Genomic DNA, 14,805 nt, shown 5'->3' with positions numbered 1-14,805 from the left:
GAGTGTCTGCAACTTTTAGTATTTTTGTCTTTTACTTTTTTAAAGGAATTAAACAAATAAAAAACACGATTATATTTTTAAATAAATTTATTGCAAAAGAAGATTAAATGATAATTAAAAACTATTTTCAATACTAAATTAATAAAATTTAATTACGTTAAAAATAAATTTATTATTCACGAAAAGTTATCTGTATTACACAAATATTATTGTTTTACTTTTTTTTTTTATTATGAACAAACTGTTGTAAAGCAAATTCAGTGAATTTGGTGAATAGAAACATCAGTGAATGACTAAAGAATATTTTTTTCTTTTGAGTTAATTTGTGGTCAGTGAACTCGATATTTTATTTTCATACATATATATATATATATTTTTTTTTTCATTTTTTTTCTTTTTGTTTTTTTATACAAAGAAGGAAATTACAGAAAAATAATTAGATATTACACAGAAAAAAAAATTTCTTACCTTAAGAAAAATTTTCCATTTCAAAATGAAAAAAAAATTTTTCTTAAAATAAGAAAAAATTTTTTGGCGCAGTAAATTTTTAATTCAAAAAAATTTTTGTTTTCAATCGATATTGAAAAATTTTCTTGGACCGAGTAAAAATTTTTTGCGCCAAAAAATACTTTTTTTCTGTGTAGGATTACTGTTTTTTTTTTTATATGTTCAGCACATTAATATCAAAAGTACTCTCGAGAGACCTAGCGAAGATTAGGCCGCCGCAAATATTCACTCACTCTCTCTTTCTATTTAATAAATTACATTGACGATAATGTTCTGTACTTTTTGTAGCATACAAAATTTAAAATTATCAGTTACAATTAAAAATAAAATGAATACAATAAATCATAATAATTTATTTAAATAACATAATTTTTGAGTACCGACGATTGAGATTATTCAATCATCTGTGCTTAGGTCAAACTGGTTTTGTATGAATGATTAGCCAATCAGAATCTCAATGTCCTCATGCCATTGGCACAATATCGAGTGACATAGTTTTCATCTATTTTTTGTCACATGTGATGGACACAAGGGCATTGACGTACATTTAATACAAAGATATCATAAAAAAAATTTTTTTTATTACATTTTACTTCTATTTATGACATTATTGTATGGTATATCATTACGGGTCGGATAACATGCCCTCAATAATTTATGACACTGAAGTTAGACGGCTTGGAATTTTTTAACTTTTTTTAAAATGATAAATTATGAAAAAAAAAAAAAAAAAATATTTTAAAAAATTGCACCTGTCGTTTTTGTAATTTCCTACATGTGCATATTTTTATTTTTATTTATGTTTTGTAATCGATTTGTTGAAAGAAACTCCAAAAATTTTTAGTTGTCGAACTTCAGGATCATTTTTTTTTATCTTACATACAAAAAATACAAATACATAAATTGCAACTAGTAATCGATAATAATAATAATAGTTTTTTAAATTAATTTAAACACAATCATTAATAATCACTACTAAAATTTATTTTAATTGTCTAGTAAACTATCACGCAAATAAAAATTATTTATTTTTTTTTATTATAAAAATTAAAAAACAAAATTTTTTTTCTTTTTTTAATGATTTAATTTTAAAAATGAGATCGACGTTAAGAATAATGAGCAATCGCCTTAATTAACATGTTTTTTAAAATTTTATTTTATGTCGTGTGCATAAAAAAGCGCAAATTGAACGAGTACACAAATGTATTACTGTTTTTTTAGGTATAAATTATATTGTGAATAAAAAAAAAATAAGAAACGCTGAAAGACCTTAATCCTCTGTATCCTGCAGAATTAACAATAATTATAATACTTTTTATTTTAACAATCTAATAATAAAGTTATTTGTTTGATATTTAAATTATTCCATATCTGGTAGACAAACAAATAAGTTTGGCTTTTGTAACCACTTGTGACTACGGTAAAACGTAAAAAATCAAGTGAGTTTACACGATCACATTTATGTTCCTAAAGCCAAAACTTTAATACAATCCATTATCTTCAGTAAGGTAAGATATCCAGTACCCGATCACTACATGTATGATATATATTAGGTAAAAGACCTAGTACATGATCAGATAAATAGTACATGATCAAGGAACTAGTACACGATCAGGGAACTGGTACGTGATCACCCATGTATTTGTATGTCTATATTTAGTAAATTTGACTAAATATGAATGTACACATATATGGAGTGATCGAGTACTAGTTCTTTGATCAGGTACTAGTCTTCTTACTTTACCATGAAAATTCATATTACAGTTTTATTATAATTTTTGAATAAATTTATTGTAACTGTAAAGAGGATTAGAATCAAATGTATAAAATTTCAAAATTCTTATCCCTGTTTAAACATATTGATTGAAAAGAATTAAAAATGATGGGATTCGAATTCTTTTCAATAACTTAAATTCTTTTGCTTGTATATATATATAGATATACAGTTTGCATGGAGTGACCGCTTCTCAATTCTTTTCAATCAGCATTTTTAACCAGGGACATAGTTTCTTAGAGGAAAAAATTTTTCCTCTAAGAAGTTAAGTAGAATCTTTCAAATTTTATATATGTTCGATTATAATTTCCTCTACAGTCACAAAAGATTCATTTTAAAATTATAATAAAATTGTAATATGAATTTCCGTGGTAAAGTAGGAGGACCAGTAAGCGATCAGAGAACTAGTATCTGATCACTCATGTATTTGTATATCTATACTGAGTAAAATTTACTAAATATAGATATACAAATACATGAAGTGATCGGGTTCTATTTTCCTGATCATGTACTAGTCCCCTAATCAGGTACTAGGTCTTTTACCTTAGATTAAAAAAAAGTACTTAAGTCAAAAGATCCAGTACCTGATCAGAGAACTAGTACTCGATAACTCATGTATTTGTATATCTATTACAAAATATAGATAAATAAATACATGAGTGATCGGATACTAGGTCTCTTACCTCATTAATTTTTTTTTATTTTTTAAAATGAATATTATATATAAGTTTAGTTAACTCATTCATTCAATCACGCACTTAAAATTACCAACTATATTATAAGTTCTATAGTAAATATAATATAGGCTTTAATACACTAATCAATGTAGGCTACGCTGGAGCTATAACTTTGCCTTAACGATGGCAAGTTTTATTTTCATCCAATTGTTTTATTTTTTTGTTAATTTAATTTATTTTCATTTTTTGTTAATTATATTTTAGGAATATCGGCAGTGAAATTCCAACGATAGATGCGACAGGCAGGGCAGTCAATCTAGCAGTCTGTATTCGCACTGCTTACAATAAATATTTTATTTTCCATTGATTAATTATTTGTTTGTTAATATTCTTCAGCATCGTTTGCTATTTTAATCCTGAAATATATCGTATTTCATATTGTTTTTTGAAAAATAAAAAAACAATCTGAGTGCCCCGCGATAATTTATATGCCAGAGTAGTCGACGTCGTTGTCGTCGCAACTCGGCGGCTGTGTTGATATTCATTGAGACTAACAAACACTGAAAAAAAAGAGGGAGAGAGAGGGAGAGATGAAAGAGAGATAAAGGGGCACTCAACTGTTCACGTAAATGTTGATAATAATAATAATAATCATCATCGTCATCGCCGTCGTCTTATTATTATTTTTAAAACTTGTTCTGAATTTTATTTACTTGTCTTTATCTGCGCATCATTTTTACCTTAGCATCGCCAACACTTTTTTTTAAAATAATCATCTCTTCACATCAATCCTCGCGAGTAATCTACTTAATTTTTATTAACTTTAAATCTTTACTTAAATCGCGACTCTACCATTCTCAAAAATAATTTCTTTACATACAATATTCATCTTTAAGCGGCAAATAATCGCATTATCTTTACTTTGTCCTTCCATTCTTTTAAATCCATTAGTATATTTATATTGATTTTAATAAAATACATTTTTTCTTCTCCCTAGTCCACATAATTGGAGAATTAAAAAACGATTTATATTTTTTTTGTGAATTGTCCAGAACGGAAAAACATTACTAAGATTACAAATCACAAATGAAATCACAGACTTTCGTTGGTGGTTTGTCAAAGGAGGGCTGTTGTTTTGTTTTGTTTCTTGTTGTATTATTATTTATTATTGTTTTTGTTCATCTTTTTGTATTGAGGATAGGGCGCCGCACATTGCAGCTCGAGAACAACATTGTAGGCATGTACTTATGTTTTCAGTTTTTTGAGTTTAGTTGATTATTTTTAAAAAATTTATTTTAAGGATTTAGTTTACGGGATTCAGGTAAGCAGGGGTGGTGTGTCATGACCCACCCCCCTGTCTACATGTTCATTCCCATCCATTTTCCTTGATCATGTGGGCCAGTTCTATTATAAACTTACCCTCCTTGTATTTTTGACTTGACTCAAACGCGTGCTCCTGTAAAGTAAATGAAGAATTTTAAATTAAATGATAAAATTTTTATCAGCATCGAAACTTAAAGTTTGAGTTTATATAGTTGGAAAAAGTTCATTTCAGTCCATGCGCGAATTAATGTTAAATCAAAGTAAATTGCGAATGTCTAGTCAGCGGGTAGAAAGAAACGTTTTGACCGGAAAGAAACAAATAATGATTCTGCCCGTCGCAATTTAATTAGTATATTATACATCAAGGAAGGAAAGTATGACATTTTAACCCACGTGTTTAATTGGCTCAAGATAACTTTTTTTTCTGTCTACCTGAAGGCAAACACGTGGATTGTGATGTCTCTTCTTCTGTGGTGTATAAAATTTTTTACCTGTAAGTGCCTGAAAGTTTGAACTTCTGCCAGTTTGTTGGAAGAATGGCGCATGCGCTAATTTTTATCATTTGTTTTCTCATAAAAGAGGACTTTCTTCTCTCTAAACAAGGCAGGAATTTAAACTTTCAGTGCAGATATGGTGAAAACTCTGATACTTGTCATTTAAGGGCATTCTTAAACAGTACCCATTATTAAAAAATATAAAATGACTTTCAATTGTCATAATCGTATCAAAATTTCAGCTGAAATTTTTTAAAAATTTACATCTGAGCGAAATTGCAACTACGTTGTCATTTTTCCTATAAATTCTTTAATTTTTTTTAAATTAATTGATAAAATTTTAATACGTTTATGACGGGAAAGTAATTGAAAATTTTAAAAAGTGAATCGCAAATGACAATTTACGGTTATGCTAATAGTTAATGACACCCTTGGTCTTAAATTAACTTATTCCTGGCTTCTGACACTAAAACTTTAAGTCCCAATAGGCACTTTAGACTGCGGGTATCATCAGCCAACTTCACTGGTGTAAAATCGTTTCGTATCATCCCTTGTCGCACAATGCTAATTAATTACAACAATAATAATATACTTACATATTTCCAACCGAGAGTAGTTTTACAACACTCGCAATAAATGTCAGCGACAGCATGAAGGCCAGTTAAGAGAACTCGCTCTTCCGCAGGACCGCAACCAACATTAACCCTGTTTTAAAATTAAAAACAGCATATGGTTTTTAATAATAAAAATCTGATTAAATTATACAATAACATTATAAACAATTGATGATGATATAATTTATCTCTTACACGGAATTGAAGAGATAGGCACGACCTTGGCTGCCTTGGAAGGACTGCAACATAAAAATAAATTAATTAAATACTTTACTTAATAAATTTTTGATTAAAATCAAGCGAAATATTAGTTAGTGTATTTACCTTTGAGATGAGTTCGTCATGATTAGCAAGGTGAGCACGGCAGTGTATGCACGAATAAGTGCGATGGCAGGAGGGTAGATAAGCTTGAAAAGTTTTGACCATCTTTGATCAAATTGCCGTCAAGCTAACAATTGTTGTCTTCTTTCAGTGCTCCCTCGGTTATATTTTATATTGATATACAAAGATTTAGTTTTTTTACTTTATTTCCTTGATTTTGAATCTAGGGATTGTATGGTTTACTTTTATTTATTTTTCCTCCAAGTTCCACTTGATCTATGAATCAATTGCGACAATAGTCAATAGTACTCTTTTTTTTCTACTGTTATTGATTATTTTTATTTTAGTAATTTTTTTTCCTTTATTCGCGGGGGTGGTGGTGCAATTGTGGCCCCGTTCACCGCCGCCTCATACTCCGATCAGCTGTTAAGCTGGTTCAGGCAGCGCCGGTTCGGGGACACCTGTTTTTAAAAATAAACAACAGCTTTATTTAATTAATATCAAATTAAGTGTTTTTGTAAAATTTAAATATACATTAAATATATTTAGTAAAATAAAAAAAAAAAATAAACAATGCGTCAGAGATTTAAATTGATTTGATTAAAATAATTAATTGAGGTGATGATTAGTAAGTAATTTAAAAATGATTTTTTTAACATATTTTTAAATAAATACGAAAAAATTACTATAAAAAAATAATATATCTTTATCTTATGCAGTAAGAGTGATTGTTAAAGTTAACACAATGTGTGTTAGAAACGGACACATTTGTGTTGAATTTAAACACAAAATTTGGGTTAAAAACGGACACATTTGTGTTGAATTTAAACACAAAATTTGGGTTAAAATCTCAAGACCAAATTCGGGTAATACGAGAAGTTAATTCAAGACTTTTTAAATGGCAGTAGCGACAAAAAAAATGTTAACTTTTACATTTTATTTTTGTGCCATGGATATTCAGTAAATATAATTAATATATTATGAAGAGATTATCAACAGTGATGACAATTATTATTTAACAATCAACTATTTTTTGATAGTAAATAATTTTTTTATTAGAGTCAAGGTTTTAAAAAAATCACGTGATATTTAATACCAGTTGCAAGTAGTAAATCAATTAATTTCTTTTAAAAAAACAAAACCACATTTTTATTTGGCAAAAAAATAATTTTAACATTACATTAAATAATTCGAAATTTTAACTAAATATTTTTTATTGGTATGATAAAAATTCCAGCTTTTAGTAAATGGTAAATTTAATATATTAATAATTAAAATTTTTTAATTAAATTGACATTTACAAAATGTCCATTTCACTTGAATTTTTCTAATAATTCTTCCGTGACTATCGATTGGCTTTTTAACATAAATTTTGTGTTAATTTTAAAGTAACTCTTAATAAATTTTGATAATTACAATTTTTGTAGGAAATAACACTTGTAAAGTGTTAAATAGTAGATCGATTTAAAATTTTTAAGTAACACAGTGAACTGTGTTGATTTAACACAAAATAGTCAACACAAAAAATTTAACACGGACCGTTTTTCCCAGGTACACAATATTTTTTACTGTGTAACTAAAATACATTTATGAAATTAACATAAAATTCTTTATCGGCTTTTTTACATATTGAATTATTTGAAAATTTTCTGAACAAAAGTATTACAATTGATATAAATAATTTATGTTAAATACTAATTATATTTAATTTTGTAATTGTGTAACGATAAAAGCATGTAATTAAAAAATTACGTAACTGAATAATTGCACCAAACATTTAGAACAAATTTTTTTCTCTCATATAAATGAAATGTGTTAAGTAATAAAATTTATATTAAGTTAATCCCAGACGCAGCTATTTTTTAAAATTAAAATAATCAAATTCTGAATATAACCCTGAGTAAATTATCAGTTATCATAATTCATTAGAAATACAAAAAAAGAAAAAAAAGTTGTTTGTAGTATTGACAAATCAACGTGAGATTCATTTAAATTCTTAAACATTTGTACATTCATCTCTTTCTTTCATTACATGTTATCTCCTTCTTAAAAAAAATAAAAATAAATAAACGCAGACACTTCCAGCCAGACCGGCTTCAAGGTCAATGAACAAATTTAAGTTCATTGAATCGTTCGGAGCGAGGGAAAAAAATTTATGGTAAGTACTGCGATATAGACGGCATTTAGTATCACCAGGAAGATAATAAGTATCATAAGTAACGGTATTCATTTATTTTTATTATTTTTTATTGAGTATTAAATCATTTTTTGATGGACAATAACTTGATCATAACACATGCCGACACCTGCGCTAGCAAATAAAATATACGAGACACGAATACAGACTTAACGGAAGAGAAAAAAAAATATACTTCTGGACGTGGGTTCGCAGATAAAAAAGTTTTGCTCTTTTGAAAAATAAATATATGAGGAACGTGGGCAAAGGGAGAGACTTAAGGAAATGTTAAGTTTTTGGGGATTCAACTATGATGAATTTTTTTAAGATATTTAAAGTGAATTGAAAAAATTGTAAGCTGTAAAAAAAAAATTCATTTTTTGCGGGGAAAATAGTGTCCCCTAAAAAGAGTGATAAAAAATTTTTGGAAATTAAATAAATTTGGGAAATTAAATTTTTTTTGTAAGTAATTTATGTCAAGGAAAATTACATGTCATATATTTATTGGGTGCAAAGAAAGAATGAAAAAATTTTAATAGTTTTTATTTTAAGATAAAAGTTATTAACAGTCTGTGTAAAAATACGTTCCAAAGATTTCTATAAAGTTTTGGAACATCCAAAGTTGAGATAGATTAGAACTTTGATTGGGTGTTTGTAATTTTGATAGTAAAAAAAAAAGTTTATCTAGAACTTTATATGAGCGAATTTTGAGTCGAAAATGAACTTTTTTAAAAACATATTTCTCAAAACGTATTTTTGTTATATTTCACGTTTCCAAAAGTTTGAAAATCTCTAACTTGTAACTTTTGGAAGGAGGGTAAAATCTAGTAAAAATGTTTTAAAAACATTTTTTTTTTTTGCTCAAAATTCGCTCATATGAAGTTCTAGATAAACTTTTTTTTACAATCAAAATCACGAAAGTTTAAAAAAAGTTCGACTCTGTCTCAAGTTTAGAAATTCCACATGTCGAACTTTTTTAGAATCTTTTTAAAACGAGTTTTTTTTACATGTGATTTTTCGACTAATTGTCGATTTTTGAAAAAGTTTAACTACCGACTTAATATTATTAATTTTTTTATTTGTAAATTAAGAAATTAATTAAATTTGAAAATTCCAAAAATTGTAAATATTCTGAAGTTGATTATCGAAATCCATCTCAAGTAATTTGACACCGGAAGTTCGATAGTGAAAAAAAAATTCAAAAAAATGCTCTAATATAATTACAAGTGATTTTTTAATTAAAAAAAAAAATTTTTATAAAATTTTACAGGTACTCCGTTTTGAACCTCCCCTAAATCTTACAAAAAAAAATATTTTTATTTTTAAAAATTTTTTAAGTAAATTTATATAAAGACTTTTTACAAAAATCTATTTTTATCTATGCTGTGAATGTGACTGGCACCTCAAGGTTGTCTATTGTATTTTCCATCGATTTCTCTTATTCGAGTGGTAAAAAAATTAACCACGAGTCAGTACTAGTAAAATCAATTATCCAATAAAAATAAGAAAAAAACAATTCATAAATATATTAAGACCCCAAATAATTGATGTTTGTTGAATTCAAATTAATTTAATAATTCCGTACATTTATTAGTGACAGCAAATCCATAGTAAAAAATTTCTAATTAAAAAAAGTAAAAATCATTCAGGAAATAAACAGACATTATCTTATCAATGATTATCATCTACTATCTCATATATTTTACAACAGCGATTAGACTTTTAACAACAAAGAAAACTCAGACTTGTCAACAAAAAAAACATTGAAATTTAAATTAAAATTAAAATTATAATCGGAATTAAAAATCGACGTTAATATTAAAAAGCTAATGTGAGGTACATGAACCGCACGTTTGCTGATAAGTGAGTCACGAGCATAATTATGTTCTCATGATATTCATAATAACAAATGATATGCGATGAGTCTTATTCTTCAACAGTGGAAGTAATTTCATAACAATTTAGCCAAGAAACAAAAGCTTAAATGAAAATAAAAAAAAAAAACAATAATAATAATAATAACAATAAAACTGTCTTTGGTATCTAATTTCATCAGTCAGTGACGACATAAAATAACAGCTATTGTATATATAGCCATTAATTTTATTAACGACCTAGCAACCATCACATGACGAGTAGAGGGTAAAAAAAATATCAAAGAATAATGTGATGTTAAATGTTAGCTTGAAGATGTGTTACACAGTAAAAAATATTGTGTACCTGGGAAAAACGGTCCGTGTTAAATTTTTTGTGTTGATTATTCTGTGTTAAATCAACACATTTCACTGTGTTACTTAAAAATTTTAAATCGATCTACTATTTAACACTTTAAAAGTGTTACTTGCTACAAAAATTGTAATTATCAAAATTTATTAAGAGTTACTTTAAAATTAACACAGAATTTATGTTAAAAAGCCAATCGATAGTCACGGAAGAATTATTAGAAAAATTCAAGTGAAATGGACATTTTATAAATGTCAATTTAATTTAAAAATTTTAATTATTAATATATTAAATTTACCATTTACTAAAAGCTGGAATTTTTATCATACCAATAAAAAATATTTAGTTAAAATTTCGAATTATTTAATGTAATGTTAAAATTATTTTTTCGCCAAATAAAAATGTGGTTTTGTTTTTTTAAAAGAAATTAATTGATTTACTATTTGCAACTGGTATTAAATATCACGTGATTTTTTTCAAACCCTGACTCTAATAAAAAAATTATTTACTATCAAAAAATAGTTGATTGTTAAATAATAATTGTCATCACTGTTGATAATCTCTTCATAATATATTAATTATATTTACTGAATATCCATGGGACAAAAATAAAATGTAAAAGTTAACATTTTTTTTGTTGCCACTGCCATTTAAAAAGTCTTGAATTAACTTCTCGTATTACTCGACTTTTGTCTTGAGATTTTAACCCAAATTTTGTGTTTAAATTCAACACAAATGTGTCCGTTCCTAACACACATTGTGTTAATTTCAACAATAATTTTTACTGTGTATGTTGCGAGTTGGGTAAAATCGCGCATGTCGATTATCACCAAGTAATTCATATATAAGCTGTATTGATCGTACAAGAGATTTGATCTTGGTAATACGTACTGATAAGGTCGTGGGTCGTAATACAAGCGCCATAAGTTTAATTCATATCAGCTGTTGATGTATACAAAACATATATACTTATGAATTTATATAAAGACTTTTCATTGTTTCTTAATTGTTATCATCATTACTAATACTGTTATCATTATTTTAATATTATGATGTATACTTTATATTTAATAACATCAATGTATAGATGTATGTATATATATACATAGATATATATATGTTTATAAACAGACAAATGTTTTGTTTGATCTTTAAAGATTAGATAGTCAGAAAGGAGAACGTGGGTAATTTTCAATGAATGAATTTCGGGTAGATGTAGGTCGTGAATCTAGAGTAGGACTCGAGTTGTTATGAAGAGAACAAGTACAACGTGGACATTAATGTCAATTGATGGTATGAAAGCGTACGGAAAAGCTAATATAATGTAAGCAGAATGAGCTAAAGCTAAATAAAACCTGACAGCTGGAATAGATAACAAAGAGACCCAGCAAACAGGTTAAATAAAAAGGGCAAGTCCACTGACAGCTTTCAGTTTCTAAATTATTTTTTCAAAAGACAAATTACAGCGTCGTGCTACCTTTTTCGGACACTTAATAATTTGTAAAAAAAAAATACTGTCAATTAATTAATTTAATACTTGTGCATTAATTTAAATTAAGTATCAAATGTCCGAAAATGGAGCAGTGGCCAAATGATACTTCTGCCCTATGGAATAGAAGAAAAAAAAAAATAAAATAAAAATGTCTGTCATGGAAAATAATAAATAAAATTTTCTATGGTCTTCTTTACGTGGCTGCGCACATTTTACACGAACTCATTTTTTTTCCTGTCGCTAGGGCAGCTGACACAAGTTTCCTATCAGCTGAGAATGTATACAAAACTAACCAGAGAGTGATAAAGAGAGAAACGATAGTTATGGCTAAAGAAAGACGAGGTCAGATGATCTCTCCCACATCGATTAACTTTTAAAAGTTAAACCAACCAGACAAAGAAATACAAAATAATTATTTATAACAATTATTTAAATATCAACTACTAATTTTTTTATAACATAAAGCGGGAAGTTTAAAAAAAATAAATAAATAAAAATAAAAACTAACTGATGCGCAGTTTTACACACGAGTGTTCACTTGCTAATTGCGTTTCGATTTTTCCCACAACTCCGATTACGCAAATACTCAGCTATTATTTAATAATAAAATAAAGTATGAACTGAAAAATATAAAATATATCAGATGTAAATTTAAATGAAATAGTAAATAATAGAAAAATTGCTCATTACTTAGCTGTCTAGGACATTGCGCGTACGCGTGTTGTCAAAAATCCAAACAAAGACGCGTGCATATATTTATTATATATATATTATATATATATATATATATATACATAATCTATAAATTAAATTTAAAAAATATATATTACACACCTCCATATGTATACGTGGCTACAGCAATAAAAAGAGTAAATAGTTATTGTTTAAACTTAACTTCAACGCGAATCACGGCTTTTATTTCGCATTGAACATAAAGAATAACAACAACTCGTTTTTATCATCACTACACTACAAGCCGCAGTAGCGCAGTCTCCAGTTCTGCTTCTGCCTGCTTATGCCTTAACGTTAAACAGCACAAAACTAAACTGCTGGTCTCCCTCTGTGCCTGTTATTCCTCTGGCCAGCGACAGCTCCAAGCGCAAAAACCAGTACCAGTGTCAGTGTTCACTGTTGAGTATATAATCCAACACCAGGACGCAGCTACGCCACCACCACATATATATTTTTTCTTCTTTATATATATATGGTATTCTGTAGCTCTTGCTTGCTTACTCTTGTGGTCATGTGTACATGTGAGCTACCAACACGGACATTTCGATTTATTTTGGTTCGCACGAACTTACTTGTGCGCATGCGTGTTAAGCTCCGAGTGCTTCCGGACATCGATGATAGCTGGCGCTTTGTAACCCCATGAGGAACGACCACACGCTTTTTTTTTTATTTATGTTATTTTTTTTGTTGAGAACAAAGAAAATTACTTGAATATTTCTTTCAATTAATTAATACCAGGTTAATTAAATTTAAAATTTTTAATGATTTTTAAATAAGTATTTATGGTTTTTTTTTGGAATTAAATATTTGAATTGATTGCTGGAAATTTTAGCCATTGGTTTTTTTTTTAAATTTTGTAATTGTTTTTTTATGTGAATGTAGCAGATGTCAAATTTAAAATTATAAATAAATAAATAATTTAAAAAATAATATCTATAAAAAATGCGCTTATTAATTTTAAAATTTTTTAAATGCGCATTTTTTTGAAATTTTATTTTATTAATTATTTACTCTATTTATAATTTTAAATTTGAATCTGCTACATTTACAATCATGTTTTTTTTACAGTGGAGTAAAAAGATGATAAATTAATAATTTATTTGATTGGTTTTTATTATCAAAGTATGGATAGGGTATATTTACATTACTTATATTATTTGTTTTAACTTTCTATTTTGAGATATATTTTTTTTTAATGTAAAAACTACTGATAGATTATTATATATGTGATATTTCATGATTCCAGTTAGAAGACAATTTTAAATTTTCGGATTTTTTTTTTTAAATCAATTACAAATAAAAACTAAAAAAATGCACATGTAGAAAATTTAAAAAACTATAGGTGTAATTTTTTTTATAGTTTATCATTTTAGAAAACAACTGCAAATTATTAGACAGCTACATTCAGTATCATCTAATTTTTTGTGTTACTGAAGTTGGCCAACGTCTAATGATTTTTTGAATTTTTTTAAAATGATGAGTTATAAAAAAAAAAATATTTTAAAAAATTGCACTTGTAGTTTTTTTAATTTTCTACATGTGCATATTTTTTTTTTTTTTTTTTTTTTTGTAATTAATTTTCTAAAAACAAAATTAAACGTCAGCTAATTTCAGTGTCATGACATTTAAAGTAAAAATTTATGAATCATTGGTTTGTAGTATGGGATATTTTAATTTAGTGATACGATTTCCAGATAAATACAACAATAGGAAGTATAGAAGCTCTATATACATATATATGATAAACGATATACATCGAATGACGCAAAAACTCCAATAGATTCGCGTGAGGGTCATACACTCATAGACCAAGAGTTAGAGCTGCGTGGAAACTCGCGCGGCAAGTGCGCAATGATCTCGTCCTTTCTTATTACGGATCTCACTCTCTACTCTGTACACATATACATATAAATGTCGACCTTCTACACTTAACATTACTCCATATATATAAATATATATACTTGTATTATATCTACACACTTTATTGAAAATCCTTTCTCTATCGTTAACGCACACATGCACAAAATCCACGTGCGTGTCATAGAACATTCACTGATTGTCACACGCACATGTTGCCAGAGCACTTTCTAAGAAAGTATATTTTAAAATCTTAATTACCCAACAATAATAATATAATTAATTTTAAAAAAGTGATTAATAGTGGAGATGAGGATTGGCGGGAAACAGGACAAAATTCAACATTTTGATTTTTACTTTGTTATTTATTCAATGTGTAATATTTTGTTTTATTTTTTTTTTAATTTTTATTTATTTATAAATTTATATCCTACAAATTAAAGTTAAAAATGAAAAAAATAACGTGATGCATTTTTTTAATTTGCGCGTATTTTTTTTTTTGTTTTTTTAAATTATTCATTTTATCGCATCCAAAAGAAAATAGTTAATAATATATATTTGTTTAAAATTTTATATCTTCGATAAGGCAACTAACTTTGTTTTATTATTATTATT

General features: G+C 26.9%; 1 protein-coding gene across 1 annotated transcript; it reads right to left on the bottom strand.

The window, feature by feature from the left end:
- Window positions 1–1,068: 1,068 nt before the first annotated feature.
- LOC103570879 (protein yippee-like 1) lies at window positions 1,069–12,818 on the bottom strand. The gene is made up of 5 exons (XM_008548764.3): window positions 12,436–12,818; window positions 5,714–6,171; window positions 5,585–5,628; window positions 5,372–5,480; window positions 1,069–4,414 (listed from the first exon to the last, which is right to left on the bottom strand). The coding sequence occupies exons 2-5, from the start codon at window positions 5,813–5,815 to the stop codon at window positions 4,325–4,327; spliced, it is 345 nt and encodes a 114-aa protein (XP_008546986.1). The 5' UTR covers window positions 5,816–6,171; window positions 12,436–12,818; the 3' UTR covers window positions 1,069–4,324.
- Between the last annotated feature and the right edge of the window lie 1,987 nt (window positions 12,819–14,805).

This window comes from Microplitis demolitor, chromosome 2, assembly GCF_026212275.2.
Source record: "Microplitis demolitor isolate Queensland-Clemson2020A chromosome 2, iyMicDemo2.1a, whole genome shotgun sequence".
Lineage (NCBI taxonomy): Eukaryota > Metazoa > Arthropoda > Insecta > Hymenoptera > Braconidae > Microplitis > Microplitis demolitor.
The sequence above is the reverse complement of the archived record's forward strand: the minus strand, read 5'-3'. Positions and strand labels throughout refer to the sequence as shown.